Source organism: Mastacembelus armatus, chromosome 14, assembly GCF_900324485.2.
Source record: "Mastacembelus armatus chromosome 14, fMasArm1.2, whole genome shotgun sequence".
Classification (NCBI taxonomy): domain Eukaryota; kingdom Metazoa; phylum Chordata; class Actinopteri; order Synbranchiformes; family Mastacembelidae; genus Mastacembelus; species Mastacembelus armatus.
The window spans coordinates 7,277,852-7,300,526 of record NC_046646.1 but is presented as its reverse complement, the minus strand read 5'-3'; the positions used below and the strand labels follow the sequence as shown (position 1 = coordinate 7,300,526).

The 22,675-nt window shown below is 41.2% G+C and overlaps 1 protein-coding gene across 2 annotated transcripts in view; it reads left to right on the top strand.

Annotated features, from left to right (window-relative positions):
- The first annotated feature begins 358 nt into the window (after positions 1–358).
- The window catches only part of abr (ABR activator of RhoGEF and GTPase), a 111,226-nt gene continuing 88,909 nt past the window's right edge, over positions 359–22,675 (top strand). The window contains exon 1 of one of the 2 annotated variants that reach the window (XM_026327748.1): positions 359–1,124. In XM_026327748.1, the coding sequence (XP_026183533.1) occupies positions 359–1,124 (766 nt within the window). Of the gene's footprint in view, positions 1,125–18,665; positions 19,015–22,675 lie in introns of those variants that run through there. The other variant, XM_026327749.1, reaches the window with a different exon arrangement.

Sequence of the window (22,675 nt, the reverse complement as noted above, 5' to 3'; positions counted from 1 at the left end):
GTAGGCACTGTCGTCAATTTATAGACCATAACGCTACTGGAGCACTGTCAGTGTTTTCTATTTTTTGCTTTAAAATCAGCTTCAGCGATTGTATTAAAACGTCATGTAACAGTCAAAACTCACTTTGTCCGAGCAGCACCTGAATGCAGCACGTCTCAATACAGGAAGTCTCGAAAGTTTTCAGCGCAGGGGTAAACTTGTAATCCGCATCACACGCACGGCACACACGTACGCTTGCTGTTTGTATGCGTGGGAGGCTGAGGATGGTGTGAAAGTGTCCGACTCAGTACCGACCGGCTGTTTGTTTTGGGCCAGGAGCCAGGAGAGATAGCTTCAGCTGCCCGGTGTGAACGGCGACATGTGGGAACAGGAGGAATTTGCGAAACACTGGAGGAACGAGTTTCCTGACGGAGAGGTGCCGCAAATGGACTTGCACTCGGTGGAGGACATCGAGTCGGAGCTGGAGACATGTAAAGCCAACCTGAAGAGGCTTCAGAGGGCTCTGGCCCACGAGAAATTTAAGATGATCTACCTGCAGACCACCGTGGCCCGACAGAGGAGAAACGAGCCGCAGGGGTTTGGAGGAAAGGATGAAAACTTCAACGCGGACTCGTTTGGCTTTTCCAAGACGGCAAATATTAGGACCAAGGCGGCCGACTCTGGAGGCGTGAAGCCTCATATCGCGGGGACCACAATGGGGTTAACCAGCTCCTTCGGCCAGGAACGGAGCAGGTTTAGCGGCAAGACAGGTAAACCAGTCCCCATCCCGGTCCCCCCACCGAAGTACATCTGCCAGAAAGCGGACACGGCCCCTGCCTCCATCCCTCGACCCAATGACAACGAGGAGAACAGCGACCGGGAGTACGAGGACGCCGAGCTGAACGAGAATTTCGTCAGGAATAACTTGCTGGCACCAAAGCCCATCTACAGGGACAGCCACAGGACCCCCCGGGACGCCCGGCGGCCTTTCCGTAACAGCAGGGACTTTGACTCCGGGGACGACGGCAGGCTGTCTCCGTGCTTCCAGGTTAACCGCAGAACCTCCCGGGGCTCCGGGTGCAGCACCCCCGACAGGAGAAGCGATGGGTACCTGAGCTCCGACCATGAGGACTCCTCATCTGCAGGTAATGTCAGCACCGCCCCTGCTACTGGTAATAAGGTGAGAAACAGCCTGTTTTACTAGATAGCAGGACATAGCATGGCATGACGGGATACAACACACCACAGGAGTGAAATCAACGACAGTGACCTCAATTCTAGATAATGGAAAAGTCAGAAAGGCCCTGGGTAAGGGTCTGAAGTAGAGCTACTGCAGTGTAATGATGGCATTAAAACATCTTTACATACTGCAAAGTGTTTTCATAGACAGGATGGGTTTTATCAACCAACGCAGTCTTGCACTGTGACTTTGACCACCTCAGTGTGCACAGAGCGACCATCTGGTCAATATATTCACTCTGCAGTACAGTCATTTTATTTGATGTGTGTTAGACGGCTTGTTTATTGCTGTTTGTAAAATGTTTCCTCCTGCTGTGAAGAGACAGAACCCCCATTTGGATTGGACATCATGAAAGGCTCCTAAGTTTGGCTCGGGACCAGACCTGAAGTGAACTCAGTGCTGGTGATGGTGTAGATATCAGACCCAAATGAACAAACACATTATCACACAGAACAAGTTACATTTCCGAGAGGGGCAAAACAGGAAAGTGGGCAGGAACTGCAGTGCAAACGCTGCTATAGCATTGCTTTTTCAATCACATAGATTAGTGGTTTACCTCAGACTAGGCCCAGGTATTGTCTATGTGCTCCTGGTGCAGTTTGTAAACAGAAAACTTAAATGAACCTGCATTAGTGTTTTTCTACAAAAAAAAAAACCCACATGCAGCCTGATCTTTTCAACACATTATCCACGTTCATATGTTTTGAAATATTGTTCAGATCGCATTTGTTGCCAGGTGAGTCCTTTTTTAATTATCAGATTAAAAGTGTTTCATCTGCATAATATGATGTTACGTTCAGCGGCCAAGAAATAGTCCAGCACTAGAGAAATGCAGCATGTTAAGCAGTGACTTTCCTGTTAGGGCGGACATTAATACTTTTGCACACAGCTTGGCTACATATAGTTTTACTCTCACTACCACCGTCAATGGTATCAGTCCTCTGTTATAGTTCTTGGTAAATATAGTTTTTAATATATTGAACTAATCCAGGAAATAGGATTCATAGAAATGCTGTAGCATAACCTTAAGACCTGAAGATTGTGTGGCAATATTGACTTTGTGTGCATGTCATGAGTCAAGAGTGAATGACTAAGTCGAGCATGTGAATAGAGGTAGGAAGGTGTTTGAGGAAACTGAATGTCTTTTGTGACCCGTTCTGGTCTGCTTTGTCCTTTTAATATCCGAGGGTCACGGTTGGCTTTGTGCTGATAGTTACCTCATGGTTTCATTTGTGGCTCTGTTGATGAATCACTGAAGTGACTTGCTGAATATCAACTGGTCTGATTTGACTTTTGAGAATTGGCAGGTTTAAATTGTAGGTGTTGAACCTCGACACACAAAAAGTCCAATAATGGCAACAACCAGGCACCAGTGAACTCTGACACTCAGAGGCCTTTTCTTCATGTGAAGGAGACAGAGGAAGGAGTGCAGTCTGATGTTGAAATCATGTATGTATGTACTATGTCAGGGCTGACACACCTTTGTGGAAATGTTTTTTTTTTTTTTAAATCAAGGAAACCTGAATGGCTTTGAAATTGTTTTACAAAAAAGTTATTGGTCATGATTCAATGTGGAAGTGTCTTAATCCTCATATTTCAATTCCCAAACTGGGGGAACCAAGGAAAAGTAGATAAAACGTCTGATGTGTTTCCTAATCAGGGACCACTCTTTGCTCTGCCATAGAAGTGGATGTATTTTCCCGTAAACCTGAAGGTCAGTGTGGATAAACACTTACACCAAGTCTCTTAATCTGTTCCATCTCTGTTGTCCAGCAGGATATTGATGTTTTGCTCTGACAACTGGGAAAATCAGTGGAAAGACTTGATTGTGGTTCAAACAATGGAGGGTGTGTAAAGCTGTGGGAAACAGACATTTTCAGTGCACTTGGCTTTAGTTGAAGTAACAGCAGTTATCTTGGCTCTTGGTCACTTGGCATTATGGGATGTGGCCCCCTCTTACTCCCACATGGACATAGACCCCAGCAGTGGACTCATGCCAGAGGTGTTGTGTAATGTGCATTGGCTGGGAAGAGGTCGTCCATCAGGTCATGTGAGTGTGAAGCCATAGGTCTGGCCTGTCTGTATGGTTCCTGATTCAGCTCTGATTCACAGCACAGTCTTGGCTAAATCTGGAGCAGTCCATTGTTATTGAGAGACTGCTGTAATAAGCTTCCTGTTGTTTTTAAAATGATTACATACTGCAAAATGTTTTCATAGACAGGATGGGTTTTATCAACCAACGCAGTGTTGCACTGTGGCTTTGACCACCTCAGTGTGCACAGAGCGACCATCTGGTCAATATATTCACTCTGCAGTACAGTCATTTTTATTTGATGTGTGTTAGACGGCTTGTTTATTGCTGTTCACACAGTGCTAGCCCAGTGCTAGAGAAATGCAACATGTTAAGTTGTTGTTGGGTGGACATTATACACACAAATGTATTATTATTATTATTATTAATACTTTTGCACACAGCTTCATCTCTCACCTCCAGTGTCAATGGTATCAGTGAATCTGGAACTGAGTAAAGTTTTCACAGGATTTTGTTTTGTGTTAGTTTGGTCATGCAGTCACGTTTAATAGCAGCGTACCTCAAACAGCTATTAGGAATAATGGACGGACTCTAGTTTTCAGCTATTCTAGCTATTGCAAGTATTTTGATGGAGAAATACCTTCCCTCTTTTTAACCCATAGGAATATAAATTAAATATGAAGTCATGCAGAAAACAGACATAAGCAAGGCTTAATATAGTGGTTATTTGAAAACCCTTGTAGGCAACATGTTAGGTTGAGTCACCACGTAAATAACGATAATTATAAGAGATAATTTGTGGTAACAAGTATTTTGGTTCTAAACTATGGAAGTATCATTTTGGACTTAAAGTCTTTGGTGTGAAGGCCTTGTCAAAACATAATTAGAGAACAATGTGTTCAATGTTAGCACTGCAGTCTATAGGTTATGTTTGAATAGTCTTAAAGAAGGCATATAGGTACGTGCACAACAGTACTTTTGGCCATGATGAACTACTGCTGTTGTTTACTAAATAAAACTGCTAGCAGACAAGCTTGACAGTGCCTGTCATAGGCTCAGTTTAATGTCTTTGTATATTGCAGACATAATGAAAAAAGAACATGCAGATTATTTTTATTTAAGCTGTAATAACTCGGCTTGATAAAGAATTATGTCAATGTGCTGACAAAGAAGAAGACTACTCAGTGATTATTAAATATGAAACACCACAGCTTGAAATTAACTCTGTCAATGGTATGTACTGCAGTTACTCCCACTAGCCACTGTAGTGTTTTGGATTTTGTATATATTTTTAATTGTAGTCTTCCCTTAAGGCATCTGAAACAATAAACCAATTGCTCTCTGACTCTACAATTCCCATGATCACTACCTGCTTGTAGTGTTTGTTCATTCATGAAGCCAGTTGTTCCGACAACACCTGACACTGTAAACAAGTCGTGCGTGAGGAGAACACCCGAGCAAACTTTCACCTGATTCAACCAGTCATGGGAATCGCTCTGTTTACCATCCAACCAGGAGTTATTTTAAAACATTTGAATGCTCTTAATAACTTCAGTCAAAAAATTACATATATTTTCATATTCATGACCTAAAGAAGCATCTAATATGATATCACACAATCTATCTATCTATCTCTCTATATATATATATATATAGAGAGATAGATAGATAGATAGATATATATATAGATATATATATATAGAGGTGGGTACGGAAAGTATTCAGACCCCTTTAGATTTTTCACTCTTTGTGTCATTGCAGCCATTTGCCAAAATCAAAAAAGTTCATTTTATTTCTCATTAATGTACACTCAGCACCCCATCTTGACAGAAAAAAACAGAAATGTAGAAATTTTTGCAAATTTATTAGAAAAAACTGAAATATCACATGGTCATAAGTATTCAGACCCTGTGCTCAGTATTGAGTAGAAGCACCCTTTTGAGCTAGTACAGCCATGAGTCTTCTTGGGAATGATGCAACAAGTTTTTCACACCTGGATTTGGGGATCCTCTGCCATTCTTCCTTGCAGATCCTCTCCAGTTCTGTCAGGTTGGATGGTGAACGTTGGTGGACAGCCATTTTCAGGTCTCTCCAGAGATGCTCAATTGGGTTTAGGTCAGGGCTCTGGCTGGGCCAGTCAAGAACGGTCACAGAGTTGTTCCGAAGCCACTCCTTTGTTAGTTTAGCTGTGTGCTTAGGGTCATTGTCCTGTTGAAAGGTGAACCTTCGGCCCAGTCTGAGGTCCTGAGCACTCTGGAAGAGGTTTTCTTCCAGGATATCTCTGTACTTGGCCGCATTCATCTTTCCTTCAATTGCAACCAGTCGTCCTGTCCCTGCAGCTGAAAAACACCCCCACAACATGATGCTCCCACCACCATGTTTCACTGTAGGGATTGTATTGGGCAGGTGATGAGCAGTGCCTGGTTTTCTCCACACATACCGCTTAGAATTAACGCCAAAAAGTTCAATCTTGGTCTCATCAGACCCGAGAATCTTATTTCTCATAGTCTGGGAGTCCTTCATGTGTTTTTTGGCAAACTCTATGCAGGCTTTCATGTGTCTTGCACTGAGGAGAGGCTTCCGTCGGGCCACTCTGCCATAAAGCCCCGACTGGTGGAGGGCTGCAGTGATAGTTGACTTTGTGGAACTTTCTCCCATCTCCCTACTGCATCTCTGGAGCTCAGCCACAGTGATCTTTGGGTTCTTCTTTACCTCTCACCAAGGCTCTTCTCCCACGACTGCTCAGTTTGGCTGGACGGCCAGGTCTAGGAAGAGTTCTGGTCGTCCCAAACTTTTTCCATTTGAGGATTATGGAGGCCACTGTGCTCTTAGGAACCTTGAGTGCTGCAGAAATTCTTTTGTAACCTTGGCCAGATCTGAGCCTTGCCACAATTCTGTCTCTGAGCTCCTTGGGCAGTTCCTTCGACCTCATGATTCTCATTTGCTCTGACATGCACTGTGAGCTGTAAGGTCTTATATAGACAGGTGTGTGCCTTTCCTAATCAAGTCCAGTCAGTTTAATTAAACACAGCTGGACTCCAATGAAGGAGCAGAACCATCTCAAGGAGGATCAGAAGAAATGGACAGCATGTGAGTTAAATATGAGTGTCACTGCAAAGGGTCTGAATACTTATGACCATGTGATATTTCAGTTTTTCTTTTGTAATAAATTTGCAAAAATTTCTACATTTCTGTTTTTTTCTGTCAAGATGGGGTGCTGAGTGTACATTAATGAGAAATAAAATGAACTTTTTTGATTTTGGCAAATGGCTGCAATGACACAAAGAGTGAAAAATTTAAAGGGGTCTGAATACTTTCCGTACCCACTGTATATGACCCTGAGTACTCATTTATGAAAAGCTGTGAACATTCCCAAACCCACAAACATCTTTACAGTATTTACTGCTGTTTGGAGTGTGTTTTTTGTGTCTAAGTTATTTTTTATTTTGTTTTTATCTTCATAATTAATCTTCCACACCCCTGCACTGCTGTTTACACTAAGAACCCACTCTTTTTATGTTGCTGTCTTAATAGACTGCATGTTTTCATAAAAAGCAGATTTATACACAACCTTATCAGAGCTAAATATTTGCTAATGACCTATAGTGTTAAACAGTTTATATAGCCTTGATTTTGGGTGTAGACAGTGGTCATTTGCTCTTACAGTGGTTGTAAATCTAGTTCAGGTGTTCAAATGTTAGCATTCTGTCGACATCTTTATTCTTTAAATGCAATTTCCCAGCAACAAAACTGTGGCTGGTCAAAATGCTAGTGGGTCATAACATTTGAAAACCGTTAACTCAGTTTGGTGAACAAAAAAATGTTAGTATCGAGTCCTGTCACACACATATTTCTCCTTTCCTCTGGGTAGTCTCTTTCTTCCCCTAGATAATCAGGGCGTGCCGAGGCCTGCCGTGAAGGTGCAACAGTGGAACTATGTGAGCTTGTCATATTGGTAGCATTTCAGGATGTAGAAATATTTGAAACTGAAATGCTGTTGTAGTTTTAATTTGATTTATTACGCCTTTGGAAAACATCCTGTGAGCTAGTGGGATCATTGAGAGTGTTTTTCACAAACATTTAATCTAAAACCTCTTAAAAGCCAAGGCAATAAAACTACACATGGCTTTAGATCCTGAAAACGAAAATGGTTTTTATTGTCTGAGTCATGTTACTTAGGAGGTGAACGTGTCATGGCAGTTTAGCGGGGAGTCAGACAGGATGTCACTGTTAGAAGAGGAGCAGGAGTGTTATGTGTGGTAAACAGTTGACCTTGCTTCTACACTAGAGGTGTGATGTGTAAGATGAGGAGATGCAGTGGAATGACGTGAGCTTTAAAGTTGTCTGGTGCTCTCTTATCTTGTAGGCATCTGCAGTAGCAGGCATGTGCGCAGTCACGCAAACAAAAAGCATGGCCAAGTGTTACTTCTCAGTTTGTTACATATGCACCTGCATGCCCTCTTTCCTCTAAAGCACTTGGAATCTACAGCTATAGCAATAAACTTGACTTGACCTGATGACCTGAACAAAAGTGTGGTTTCTTAAATCATACCAGGATTTCCCTTAGTGCAGTCTCAGGCTCACAACACTCACTGTGATATCTGTTTCTGAGTTGCGTCGCGTCTGGTGATGTAGACCTCAGATAAACTTTAAACATTCAGTCTATTTAGAGTTTAATTACATTTACTGCTAAGCAGAATAATAAATATTCTGACAATAAGGTTAGTCACTTCATCAAAGTACAATTAATGTGCTTGATAACATTATGAACTTAAAGCCATAAAAAGACATTAACTGCACTTGATTTCCCTTCATCTAATTGTTTAGTGGATATTGGCGTGCTGCCCTGTGTGTGTGTGTCTTTTCCTAGAATCAACAAAGGCAGGGACCTCCCTGGGGTTCATGATAAAAGTCATAGATGTGCTGGAAAGGTTTTCACGTTAACAGGAGCTGGGAAAGGCACCCGGTGACAGGAGGTAACGTCATCTAGACACAAACATGTACTCTGCATCCACTAACAAAACAAAGGCTGGACAAACAAACAGCAGCTATCTCATATTATGTGTTTCTAACAGATTATGGGTTGGAGGTAGGATTTTACATGGGGGCACTCAGCACAGGAATGGCAAACTTATTTCTTAAGGTGAAATTCACTCAGTTGAAATCAGGTGGAGATACGCAGCTGCAAGATTAAGAGGTGTCTGAGACTGGTGGTTTTCCTGTCAGTTAACTTATTCAAAACCTCTTGTACCGCTCTGCTAAATGAACAAACCACATTTTACATTAAAGCGTCATCAGTATCTTCATCTCACTGTAAGTCTCACATGTCACTGAAGAGAGCTCTCGCTACCCTTGTTAACCTACAAAAGAGACAAGGAAAGTAATGGGAAACATTGGTCACATTTAGCTACAACAATTCTACCACTGCTCTTCCCTTGCACTCAAAGAGAGAGAGAGACCCACTTCATCTTGTTCCCTCTAAAAGGTTTCCAGGTTGTATTTCCCCCTTGGGCTGCTGTTTTGGTTGCTAATAATGTGGCAACGATCTGTTGATATTTCACAATCCTACTCTTTGTAACTCTTTCTGCAACTGAGTCTCACCTACAGATTTATGATGAAAATGCTAAATGTGAATTCTTTTTCTAAGCCCAATTCAGTTCGTTTATTATGTTGCAGTTATTAATTATAGAGACATAAATGCACCTTGCATGCACAGAGTTATTTTTCCATTGTTGTTGACATTTAGAAAAGCTTCCTCTCCACTGTGAGGGCAGAGAAAACACCAGACCACTGCTCATAGGCTGATTGGTGACTGTGTGTATCTGTGTGGTAAAGAACTGGGGGTGCATGTGTGTGCTGCACAGACAGGCCCACAAGGTTCTGCATTTCATTACTGTCAGTGGGTATGCATGGGCAGATAAAGTGTTGGATCAAAATCATTTATTATCCTTTTTTTTTTTTTTTTTTTTTTTTTTTTTTTTAATTGCCCAAAATGCCAAAGATCTGTTTTTATTTCATAATAGTATTTTTTTTTCTTACCTTTGTTTCATGGTAAGGTTTCTTTAATAATCTTTTATTACGTAATGTGACTTTTCATGACTGTGGTCAACAACGGAAACCAGCCGTCTTAAATTAACAAGCTGAAACAGTAGGGCTATTAACTAATTGTTAAAATAAAATAGTTGGCAGTGAACACATTGAGTAGTTAGGTCTAGGGATGTAGCTGTTTGGTGACGCAGTGAGCAGCTACAAAGATGAAAATGGCAGAAACAGGAGTGAAAGTCATTTTTTCCATAATTAAACAACTGTTACACTGTTATGTGGAAAGTGGTGGAGCCTTAATTTAGTTTTTCTCTTATGTGGTCAGACAATCAGTCATCCAGTAAAATGTTTACGCTTCTCAGGCCAATTGATGCAGCAACTTGAGCATCTCACTGAGCAGACAGACTTCTGGTTTTTCTGATGTCAGTCTCAAGACAGGCGTTGAGACCTATGTCACCTCGACCTCCACGTTTTCTAGGCTTCACATCTATATTTCCTCTGGCACATTTAGTGAATTTCTAATTGCTTTAATTGCTAATTGTCCTGTGACAATGAAAACACACACATACACACCGCTGATGTGACCGACACAAGTCGGAGTTGACGTGGATTAAATGTTTCTGTTTTCACATAAAAACAATGTCATGAGAATCATGTCCAGAGACAGTCTGGAGTTGTTTCATTAACACAGTGGGAGATTGTCTGAGATGGGGTCTCACATGGGGAGAAAATCCAGTAGATTTCAGGAACTGGCAGTGTTGCCAGCTGGCAGACAGGATACAGCAAACCTTTAACAAGGGAGTAATGTCTGGTCTATGTTCATTGGACAATTACGTTCTTATAGGCAGCTCACCAGGATAATGTCTAGCAATGTTCAATTGCATTTCTAAAAGCATGTCGCTCCTTTAGGGTTAATAAGCCACTCATTTTTAATTTAAGTGTGAAGCTCCAGTAAACAAGTGCCTTTTTTTTTTTTATTGTAATAACATTTAAAATCTATTTAAATGTCCTCACACAAAACATTATTTGAGTTCATTTTATTTTTTATTGCATGTGTAGCAATAAAGTGTGAAATAGACTTTCTCTTTATCCTTTTTAAAAGTGCAATTAATAGAAAACATAATCAACTTATTAATCAATTATTAAAATAGCTGTTTGTTCCACCTCTACTCAGCAGCCAAATTTAGCCAGTCGGCACCTATTAGAAGCAGCAGTGTTAGTTCTTAAATAACATGAAGCTGCTGCTGTGGGCAAACACAGTACACACAATGTAACTAAACCTGTTTGGCTTTATTAGGCTGCATACTTCCTTCCTCTATCAGATGCTAACTGACCTACTGAAAGGTGAGAGGGTGGTGACAACACCTTCTTCCTGAAAAGTGTCAATATCCAATTGTTTTTAACATGAAATAAAAACTGATTTGGAGAAATGTCATTTAAAATAGAATAATTGTAGAATAATAAAGTTATGAACATGAGTGATGAAATAACATTTTAAAATAAGTTTTATTAATTGTTAGACCAATTTCCACATTTAACCACAGATGGTCTCATTTCCTAAACAATGTGTAATTAATGCATCATCCATGCAGTCCTTAAGCTTCTGTTTGAAGGTGTGAGCCTGAAATCTTCAGTACATTAAGAAGACATCAGAGCGGTGTAATGAAATGGTAATGAATGCAATTCATGACGGTACTGCAGTAAACTTCGCCAGAAAGAGGCAATAGTTGGCCAGTGCTGACTGCGGCTGGAGAAGTCCATTAAACCCCATCACAGTCCTAAACCATGATGATGTTAAATGACTTGCATTATTTGGTCTTATTTTGTCCCCCAGTGTTTTGCTCTTCTCACCCGTGCTGGTGTGTGAAGTTCTCATTGGTGACAGTGTTGCAGTGTCAGATGGCAGCAATGTTCAGATCAAAGCAAAATGTCGTCTTGGGCTGACCATCACTTCTCTCCAGGATGTATTGTCATCGACTAACTTTCTTTTGTCATAAACGCAGGTATTTTTTTTTATCAGCACTAGAAGTCATAATTTCTTTGTTGCTCTTTCCCTTCAGTGTCTTTATAAAGAAATCTATTTCTGTTATTGCCTGCACCTTTGGGAATAAATGGAAATGAGGTCTTCACTGAAGTATAACAGTTTTAAACACCTGTAAGGCATCATAGTTTTGTGTGCCCTGGTTTTCATCATTAGGACAACCTTTTTTACTCTCACCAGTTTCAGTTCCTCTTTCTTGGGGGGTAGAATCATAAACAGATGTACAAGTAATTAACCGGATTGAAAGTTTTGCTTAAATTACCTAATAATTTCCACAACATAGTCACAGTATCATGTATACTCTGTACTAACACAGTCATTGTCAGAGAGAAAGGAAAGAGGTGTTTGAGTTTCAGGTCACTCAATACTCCACATGGCGTATTGAGTGTTATTGTGTGTGTAATGGAAACATTAGCTACAACACAAAGCCTGTAAGTCAAAGGTTGAAAGCATATGCATAGCATTATAGATCATTCAAGTAGAAAGCTTCTATGAAGGACTTATTATATAGGATCACTGTTGGTTTTTTGGGGCACTATCATAACTGCTTTGTAGCCACCAGACCATGTCAAATGAGCTGAGGGTAATGCAAGGCAGTGCTCCTTGCTCTGAGGAGTTGATTTTAGGCCACAACAATTGTGCAGCTTTCACTGGCTTTGCTTAGTGTTGGAAACTAAACCTTCATTCATACTGACTGCAGTTGCAAGCATGACATGTTCTTAAGATACTTGAAGATCTTAATGCAAAAAATTATCATTCAAGCTGTGTTTTAGCTTGTTTTTGTATGTTTAAGGAGAACTGTAAAGGTGGTAGTAAGTGTGAGAAGTTCCCTGCTCTGGGGTTTTTAACAGGCCTTTCTGGGTCTGAGACAATCCATGCATTTAATAACAAGCTGAAAACAGATGTGGATTAATGGAGAGATCTGCCTCTATAGAGCGGCTTTTACTTTCTCGTGTGTGCAGATGATACAGTCACCCTGACATGGCAGTTGTGCCAACTGGCCGATCAGTCCCTTTGCAGCTCTGGCATCAAGCTCACTCACCTGTACTACATTTCAGTAGTAGAATTACCTTTTTAAATTTGAGCATTACTTTGACAAAGTACAAGGAACTGATCACATCTATTAATAAGATCTATTATTAACTTGTCCTTCCTTCCGTCTTCCACCGTGTCCCTGTTACTTTCAAGTTCCTCACTGTCCTGGAGTGCATCCAGGGTGATTGTGGGATGAGGAGATGGACACAGCACCCTCATGTGGAGATTTGTAACAGTGATTCAGATATTCAGAACTTTCATTATAATGGTTTGTGGATGTGATGTAATGATTTGGATTATGATCTATGGCCTAGAGCAGTGGCCTTTAAACTTTTTTGTCCCAGGCACACCAAAGGACAAGCCAAAATCTGAAGGCAGGACTGTATTCATTTAAAATATTACTGTTGCTTATGATTCTGTAAACATTTATATTTATTTACTAATGCCAAATAAAGTTTGACAAATCACTATGTTAGTCATGAAACATTTAAAAAAGTAATTCAAGAATTGATGTGAAATATCAAATCTGGAACATATAAAATTTAACCCAGACAGGTCACAACATTAAAGCTTAATGGAGCTGAAAAGAGGGAGAAATGGCATTGTAAAATGATGTGTGGTTGTCACAAAAGCCCATGGCACACTGTTTGGGAACTACTGGTCTATATAGTCAGGCAATGCCACTGCCTCCTACTTTTGATTTTGATCAGTCTTTTATTTTTCTTGGCAGCTGCCCATCTTTATGGAAGTGCTAAACAATATTGCTGGAGTGCTCCTTTAAGATAGTGTGTAAGCAGGACAGTATATCAGGAATTTGAGTGGAGCGTCTCATCCGGCTTTATAACTTTGTCCACTACACACACAAAATCTTTGCTTGATCCCTGTGTGCTTGTGTTGACAGACATGAAACACTAGAGTGCAGTAGTCCTTTATCTAGACATCAATGGCTTCAGTGTATTTCCTGTCCAGCTTGTTAAAGGTGTGTGTGTGTGTGAGAGAGAGAGACTAATACTTAACCTACTTAACCTTATAAATCAGAAATATGTTTGTGAAGTGGAAACTGTTTCTTTATTGCCTTAGTGTTCAGTTCAGACAGAAGCAGAGCACCAGACAAGCTCCCTGTACTGGTGTGGATCTTTGAAAAATAAAACTGGTCTGGGCAAGGAACAAACCATGAGCAAACAGCATAAATAATATGAGCTGGTTTACACACAGCCCTTCTTATCTGGTGTCTGTCCAATCACAGCATGACTCAGATGATTTCCACATTGACCTCAATAGATCAAAGTGAATTTAGCTGGCATGGGATGAATACACACTCTCTGTCTCTCTCTATTGCGCGCGCACACGCACACGCACACGCGTATATATATATATATATATATATATATATATATATATATATATCGTACATGCATATTCCTCATGTTCATCTCTTTGTGCCTTCCTTTGTCTTGCCCTTGACATAAAACAGGGAAGGAAAGGTTTGCATTTTAGGAGGGCCTGTGTTATCATAAATCAGAAGCTGGTTAAAAATATAGAAACACCAGACACACGCAGAGATATGTCACAGTGGTTGGCTAGACCTGATCGATCCACATAATTGGATGGTGAAGGTGTTAGGGTGGAGGTCCAGGGCAAATGAGGCGAGAGGGCATCTCGCCTGCCAGAGCATATGATGTGATGCACACACGCACCCGCACACAAATCCAATAAAACAGCTTGATGGTGAGAGTGTAATGGTCATAGGGAAGTGCTAACAATTGAAGTCTATAAAGAGCATTATTTTTCTAATTATTTTCTCATAGGAGTAGCTATAGAAGAAATCAGAGAACCAGGGTAGCAGTAATTGTTAGATGAATGAGTCACCTGTATTTTACCATTGATAAAACCCAATACATGGAACAGAGAGAAATTATTCAGATGAAATAAAAAAGAAAACCCAGGGGGCTTTTTACATCATTTCACTTACAAACACACACACACACACACAGAAAATAGCAGCCAAAAAAAAAAAAAGTCTCAGATGATTTCAGGCATTCCCATTTAACAGACAGACATTCATCACTGGTGCACTCAGGGCTTTTTAATAATGCATAGTCATTTTCTCCCTGCTGCCACCCCCCCCCAGCCCCCAAAATAAAGGGATATGTCAGAAAAACACAGATATCATCGTGAGTGACAATACGGTTAAATTCAGTTTGGCATTTCTGTTCTTCAGTTTTTTGATTCCTTTAGTGACAAGTATCACAATGCTGATGTATTGGTCTAGCTGTAATAAATCATTGTTGGTGGCACTGGTCTGATGCACCAAGTATCAAGGTCAGAATTTAGGATTGTCTCTTTGATATTTTACATTTCCTATTTCATGTTTTGAAGGACAAACCTACTTCAAGTTTACTATTTCAACAGCCGAGGGTGTCTAATTTTCCTATCTCACTTCCGTCCTTGTTGTTTTTGGTTAGCCTTACTTCATTTGTATATCTGTAATTTCTAGTGTTTTGTTAGGCTTTTCTGAAGCTACTCATGTGGAAACACATTCTACTTCCTGTCTGTGCAGCCTAACGCTCTCTGTCGCATACAAACCAACCAAACCAGCAGCGTTGGAAAACATTTTGAAGTGTGAGGTCATACAGGAGGTAGAAGGGACACACCATGCTTTTAACATTTGCAGTTTACTTTATTTTCATGTTCCATCTACTGTGGATGCTGAGATGGAGTGGGGGGTGGTGACTCCTCCCCCCTCCCACCCCATCCCATCAGTCCCCAGGCCTGTGTTTGGAGAAGGGCAATAGGGGTAAGTGGGTGGGGTGGGGTTGTAGTAGCGAGGTGGGGCAGGGGTATCTGGGTAGAATAGAAAGGATGAAGGAGTGGGGGTGTGTTGGATGGCAGTTTGATTGGCTGATGGGTGGCTCTGCTGCCCAATTATACAAACACAGACACACACTCGCACCGATTTGTCAATGACCACCCCACCTTCCTCCAGCCTGTTTGCCAAGTTATTTTACTTTGTAAAAATTTAATTCAGGCTTCGTTTTCCTTAAATAAATGTCTGTTTCCATCCATATTTGTTTGTTTATCTGTTAAGTATTTTAACGTGTTTGCGAAACACTGCTGCCCTGAACCTAGTGTTTGTTTCTGTTGCTATTAGGGACACAGAACATGTTTACTCCCTTTTTATTGTGTCTCCCTCAAGCAGAGGCAGGTTTTTAAATTCACCAAGCTTATTTGGTGCTCTTTCAGGAGAAGCACTGGCGAGGATAGTTTGATTTCCTGTATGAGTGGGTGGTGCAGAGAAAGACCTCTGACTCAAGTTTGAACTTTCCTTTGAGCATCATGCAGTCCAGTAATGCCCTCTTTTTCATGATCAGAGACAAGCATTGATTTATGGCTTATTTTTGTGCTCTAGTTCACATTTCTTGCTGTACTCACTGTTAATGTGTTGGCTTTGTGATGTGGGCATAAAATAGCCAGACAGACATACAGCTTGACTGCTTGTTAATTTTTGATAAATGCAGGTTTGTCTAACATCACCTTGGTGTGTTTGTATGCATTGTATGCATTGTGTGTGTGTGTGTGTGTGTGTGTGTGTGTGTGTGTGTGTGTGTGTGTGTGTGTGTGTGTGTGTGTGTGTGTGTGTGTGTGTGTGTGTGTGTGTGTGTGTGTGTGCGTGTGTGTGTGTGTGCGTGTGCGTGCGTGTGCGTGTGTGTGCTCTTTGTTTGGCTCTGCCCCTTGAATGATGAGGTATTTAGGCAGGGAAGGAAGTGGGCAGCTTTGCTCTCAAAACCATGAAAGACAGGTACGTACACACAGAGCTGCACACAATAAAAGTGCTGTGTGTGGGTGTAACGAAAGTGAGAGAGAGAAACACCCTATTGTCCCAGATTTAGGACAAAGGATGTGTAAAGCTGTACAGTAGATAAATCAATTTTTGATGAAGTGCCACTTGCCAGCCCTGTGTCTCTCTTTGTCTTTTGGCTTTCCATTTACTGAAATGTGTGTGTGTGTGTGTGTGTGTGTGTGTGTGTGTGTGTGTGTGTGTGTGTGTGTGTGTGTGTGTGTGTGTGTGTGTGTGTGTGTGTGTGTGTGTGTGTGTGTGTGTGTGTGTGTGTGTGTGTTTTTTCAAAGCTTGAGTTTCTGCATGTTTTTGTCATGCCAGTGTGATATTTCCTCTTTCATAATGAGCTTTTTCTATTCATTTATAACACTGACATACATCAACACACACAGGCTTACATTAAATGCCTCAACACACACTCACACACACATGCACATGTACACAGATATAACCTCTGGCTAGATGAGCTCTGGGGTTGCCCTGTCGTTGAGTATGTGTGTGTTTCCTCCAGCTGGCACATTAGAGCTCTGTAGCCAGACAAAGAGCAGTGCTGAGGGCCCGGTGCTCTGCGTGCGGGGGGGGGGGGGTGCGGGGGGGTGCAGGGGTTCCTCCTGTCAGCCTTTGTGTCCTAATTGAAGTTTTTCTGCCTCTCAAGCCTCCTGTCTTTCCTCCCCCATGCTGGTTAGAGGCACCCGAAGGGGGAGGAGTGGACCTGACAGCGGTTTGAGGGGAGAATTTCATATCATGCCTTGTTGCTGCTGTCATGATGTTGGCCTCTGATTGCTCTCCACATGTTCATGAGCACAGAGATCTGATTAGCTAAGTCTCATGAAAAGGCTGTTGTATGATTATGCTCTCAGCTGTGTTTCTGGAAATAGGGCACAGCAATAAAAGCTAACGTGTTAAATGGGCTAATGTGCCTATTAAATCTTAAGAGTTAATTTGAAAATCAATAAAGGAGACTGGAATTCTTCTTAAATTGGGTAATGAGTGTTTTCTTGAATTTTTGACTTGATGTTGTACTGTAACTTAATTCATGTGATGTTTTAATGCATTCAATAATAAATAGAGAGAAGCATAATAACTAGCAGTGCTGATCCTATTTCCTTTATTTTCCTGAAGATTACGCTTTCAGTTTCAGAGTTTTATTTTCTATAAATTAACCTGCTGACCTTTACTGGTAGTGTGCGTACTGTGGTACTACACAATACACATTTGTGGCACACAGAATCAGACACTCCGTCGTTGTCCAGGGTGGTTTTCACATTTACCAGGCCATACTGTGCCGTATCAGTTTTCTAACTCGGTACATTCACACATGCTCATGTTTGTGTGTCCCTGTTTTTGTTGTTCGAAAATGAGTCTGTGTAGATGAGGGGGGCAGAGCAAGTTGCCACGGGAACAGAAAGCTGGCATTACTTAAAACAGGACATCTGAACCAGTCTCCTCTCTCTCTCTCTCTCTCTCTCTCTCTCTCTCTCTCTCTCTCTCTCTCTCTCTCTCTCTCTCTCTCACTGAAAGACTGACTGTTGCACACACAGCAGCTCATTGTTGTGTGTGTGTGTGTGGCCGTCAAGAGGCAGTGATCTCGAACTCATCATGTAGTTCATTTCCTTCCATTGTGCATCTGAAGCCCTCAGACAAACTCCTCACTGTCCCCAGAAAATGAAGCCTTTTGTGTGATTAATACAGTTTCTCACTCTAACATACAAATTATGTTTCTGAAATCAAAATAAATATGTTGGGTTAGATTTCTGGGTTGGTTAGTTTAACTTTTAAGTACGCTGCCCTTTAAACCTGGAACAACGTACAGTACCACAGGGCGAAGGTTTTAAAGAATCTGGAAACTTAACTCACATGTCTCTAATTTATCTATTTCTTAATTTGAATAGTTCTCAATAATTCATATACTGTACTTGTGTGTCTTTTGTAGCATCTTTGCCTCACAGGATGAGGTTATACATTGGCATTTATTTTTACAGTTGTGTCTTTGTTCTGCATTTTTTTTTTGTCAAGTATGAATCACAATCTCTTCAACTAGTTTAAAAAAAAAAAGAGAGAACTGTAAGAAAATAGGAAGCAGTGACGGGAAACACAAAAATGGAGAATTTAAACTAGTTGTTAAATCAGTTTTACATGTACTTTACATGTAGAAAGGGAATTCAGTCAGTGTATTTAAGAGAAGAGCAGAAAGAGTAAGTAAATTCATATTTGACACAAGCTTTGTTTATACAGTCATCATGCATCGCTCCAGATTTTTTTTTTTTCTTTGCCTTGAAGACAGAAAGAAAGAAAGAGACATGTCAGGAGAGAGAGAGAGAGAGCCTGATGAGCCATTTGTGCGGAATTGAGAGAGAGAGAGGGGGCGTGGATGTGAGTGAGCAAGCCAAAGAGAGAGAGAGAGAGAGTGAGTGCTTCTCCCTTCCCCTAGCAACGCTCAGCGCTGGTTGTCTCCAGCCTGTTGTCTGTTCTCCATCTCTTCTATACACAGACACACACACACATACATACACCACTCTCTCATCCGCTCCTTCTCCGGCTCTTTTGCTCGCTCGTCTGCCTGTTGGACCCTGCGGTGTCTTTTGATGGTTTTTTCCCAAATGATCCTCTTTGCTTCTTCCTGCGAGATGAAGGCTGTTTTTCAAGGATAAGTACGAGAAAAGAGGTAACGGGGAAAGCAGCAACAGGAAAGGACAGAAGAAATAAGAAAGAAGCAGAGTGACTGAGACTGGGAGAGAAACAGAGGATGGAACCTCTCAGTGCTCGTGGCCTGCCCCGGCTCTCCTGGATCGACACCCTCTACAGCAGTACGTATCCCTCCATACGTCCGTTTACTCTCCTCCACACATCGCTTCCCATGTATCTCTCCACTCATCTTTAGCCTTTTTTACCCAGCACCCCCTTCCCTCTCCATCTCACTGGCTGCCCGTTTGTGTTACATGCACACAGTGAACACTTTGCATTTTGTCAGGATTTCCAATTAGAGTGCATCACCGTGGCTGTCCATAACAAGATGCGCAAACCTCCCACCCCTGATTCTTGTTTTAGCTTTCATTCTTCGATAGTGGTAACAGCTCTGGTCTGCCGTTGCCTGGCTGTTTGCTGGCCAGCGGGCACAGCAGCAGGGGGAAGTCTGGAGATATAGTGTACAGTACGGGAGAACGTGAGTCATGCTTACAACCTGAAGGTAGAACTTCATGTTCCAGCCTTTTGGGGGCACAGGCTGTCTGATGTTGAATTTTAAATTCATTATTTATTTATGAGCTTTATGCTGCGCTGCATACACAGTCATACTTTAAGTTGGTTCACTTTGGCTGTGTTTTCAGATCAAGCGTCCACAGTGCTTTCAGGATGAGAGACAACGAGTTAAAAACAATTCCCCTTGCATTCCCTCCTTAATATTTTCCTTTTCTGTTCAATAGAGATGATTTGCATACACACAGTGAACAATGGGGTTATGCTGTATTTCAGAAGTCAATAAGGAGTCAGTCAATACAAACATCCTGTCAAGTGCAACTGTGACTTCTGGTTTGTATGTGCATGTTGAAATACTGCGTGTGCGTTAGGAGTTTTGGACACATGACACAGCCTTCTGGGATTTGCTCTGCTTTGTTACCATTGTTGCCGTGCCTTAATCTGCAGAGAGGGAGGCAGTAGCAGAGGAAGAGGGAGTTGGTCTGGCAGTGTGTTTTGGAAGTACAAGTGTATTGTCAGTAGTGTATTCAGAGGGCAGCTGTTACTTAAGTGAGTCTCAAGCCTCACAAAGACACCAGAGAGAAATGTCTGCACTCATCTGCCCATGCATTTGGTAATTACAATAATCAGCGCAAGTGCTTGACTTTTAAAAAAATTGTGTAACATTGTGATGCACCTATTCTGCTGAGTGAAGTATGAAAATGCATAATTGCAAGATAAATCTGTGCGTGGTGTTCAGAATATGGATTGTACGTGTATTTTGCATGACAGGGATTAGCTGTTTCATCTCTAGAAAGTGTTTAAAAGAAGACTGACTCTTCTGGGATATGCTCATATATATTCACTTTCTTCAAAAGACATAGATGAGAAAATTGATACCACTCTCATGAAGCTGGAACCAGCAGGAAATTAGTTTAACTTAGAACAAAAGACTGGAAATAAGAGAAGCTTGCCTGGCTGCTGGTTTAAAAAAACAAAACAAAATGCCTTACAGCACACCTAAACGTGACTAAACTGAGCTTCAGCAGTTTAACCTTGTTCAAAGTGAGCTAACCTACTTTAGCTCTGTTTGGCCCAGCAGCAGTGATGCACTGAGACAAGTGCATTGTAAAGCCAACTTCAGCTCTGTTCTCAGATCCATCACCCTTTTCTTCTCATGGGACTTTGCAGGCCTGACGGCAAGACTTGTTATTTAACCTGACTATTTCTGTAATCAACCTTTTAATTGTGATTTTTAATCATTTAAAATCAGTGTCAGTGATGTGTTTGATCCACGTCAGAGGTCGACCTCCTGGGAAACTCAGGCCATTCAACATGGCAGCATTCACAGAAACTGGTTTTAAATGGTGAAAAAATTAATAAAACTCTTAAAATGGAGCAGATAACTGGCAAATAATCTGTTTTCATATTTAACATGCAGATATTATATTAGCTATCTCTAACAAAATGAATTGATGTATTTTCTTAGTTATCCGCTGTTCACTTTCTTTGTCTTATGGTTTAGTAGTGTTTCACCTAGACCCAGTATTTGAATGCATCATACTGTACATGTAGCACTGCATTGTCTCAGAATTTATGGATAGTCCACTTTATAAAAACGGACCATGGCAATGTAGAATACTGAACTGTAATCACCAGGTGATGTTTCCCTAATCCGTGTACTATTTTTAAATTACTATTTTGGTTCTGGTGTTGCTGTGAACAGAAGCAAAATACATCATAACACAGTGTCTAATGTGCTTTAACACATTTGAAATTCTGTGAGAGGCTGGGTGTGTACAATAGGAGACTATTAACATTACAAGAGGCTCAATCCAGCCTTTACCATGAGCTCCTGGGAGAGAAAAGGGCACAATTCTTTTATGCACCTGTCATTTCATCATCCCTCTGCTTTATCCTGCTCCAGTATGTGTGTGTGAGTGAGTGAGTGAGTGGTGGGGGGGTGGGGGGGTTAGTAGTGTGTGAGGACCTAGTCCCACCCTTCCTAAACCACAATACATCAGTACTAAAACGTCCTTGTTTATGTAGCCGATTACCAGACATGGGACTGTAATTGCATCCTTTCTCCTCAGCCACTAAAACTGTGTTAATGCAGTGACCACACATCCTTAACTTGCTGAGTAAAGTGGGAGTGACTGCTCAAAGCCACAGTTGTGTGAGTCCCCTAAAGAGACTCACAGCTTTCTGTTTGTCTCCACTGTTTGTATCTCTGTTCCTCATTGTCTTCTTGTAGCATTTTTTTTTTTTTTGTTGTAACAAGACGATCACACATTTTGCTGCATATACACTGCAATATCTAAAAAAAAATTAGCTTCTTGCCTGCACATGCTCACATCAGTGTAAGGACACAAACATATTTCCAAAGAAAATCATCAGCCCAGACCTCTTAATAGTCATCCTCTTCCCCACTTGTCTAGTCAGCAGCCTAAGTGGCCTGAGCACACAGCTGCTTGTGTGTGTGTGTGTGTGTGTGTGTGTGTGTGTGTGTGTGTGTGTGTGTGTGTGTGTGTGTGTGTGTGTGTGTGTGTGTGTGTGTGTGTGTGTGTGTGTGTGTGTGTGTGTGTGTCAGTTACAAATTCTTCAACAAAGCCCTCTTATGTTGGCCCTTTTCGTCTTTGCTCTTGTATTGATCAAAGTAGTTCAGCACTTTTTCCTCGAGTGGACTGCCTGGTTGGCTCTGAGTAAAAGAAAAAATATAGGTCAGGCGAAGGAAGGCAATAGTACTTGAGAAAGTGGTTGGTATTTAAAATAACATTAGGCCAGTACCTTAGTGCAGTGGAAGCATCTCAGCAATCCTCCAAGTTTAGGGGATTTTGTCAGGACTAACATGGATCAAAATGAAGGAGCGCTGAAGTGTAGGATCTTCAGTTGTAATGTGGAATATGTGTGTATGTGTTACATACTGTAAATAAACTGTGGTTGTCCTAAGGTGTGTTTTAGTCTCTAGTGTGATCCCAATTGCCTTTGATAAAGCTTTAAGCTGGCTCCAACTTGACCAACTACAGCAGTAAAATGCTACATACACGTTGTGTAATATGTAATAGTATAGGATACAGGGAGCACTTTTACTAGTAACAGAGTGTTTTTATAAAGCAGTACTGCAACATTTAGGGTTTAAATGGTTCCTTCAGCACTAATGAAAATATTTACCTGTTATACTTTGGAATAAAACTGCTATCTAACTTTTTGCTTGTGTCATTCACTCCTTCTGGCGATGCTTCTCCTTATAGCTCCCGTCATCTCTGTAATTGTTGTTTTTACTCGTCATTTGTT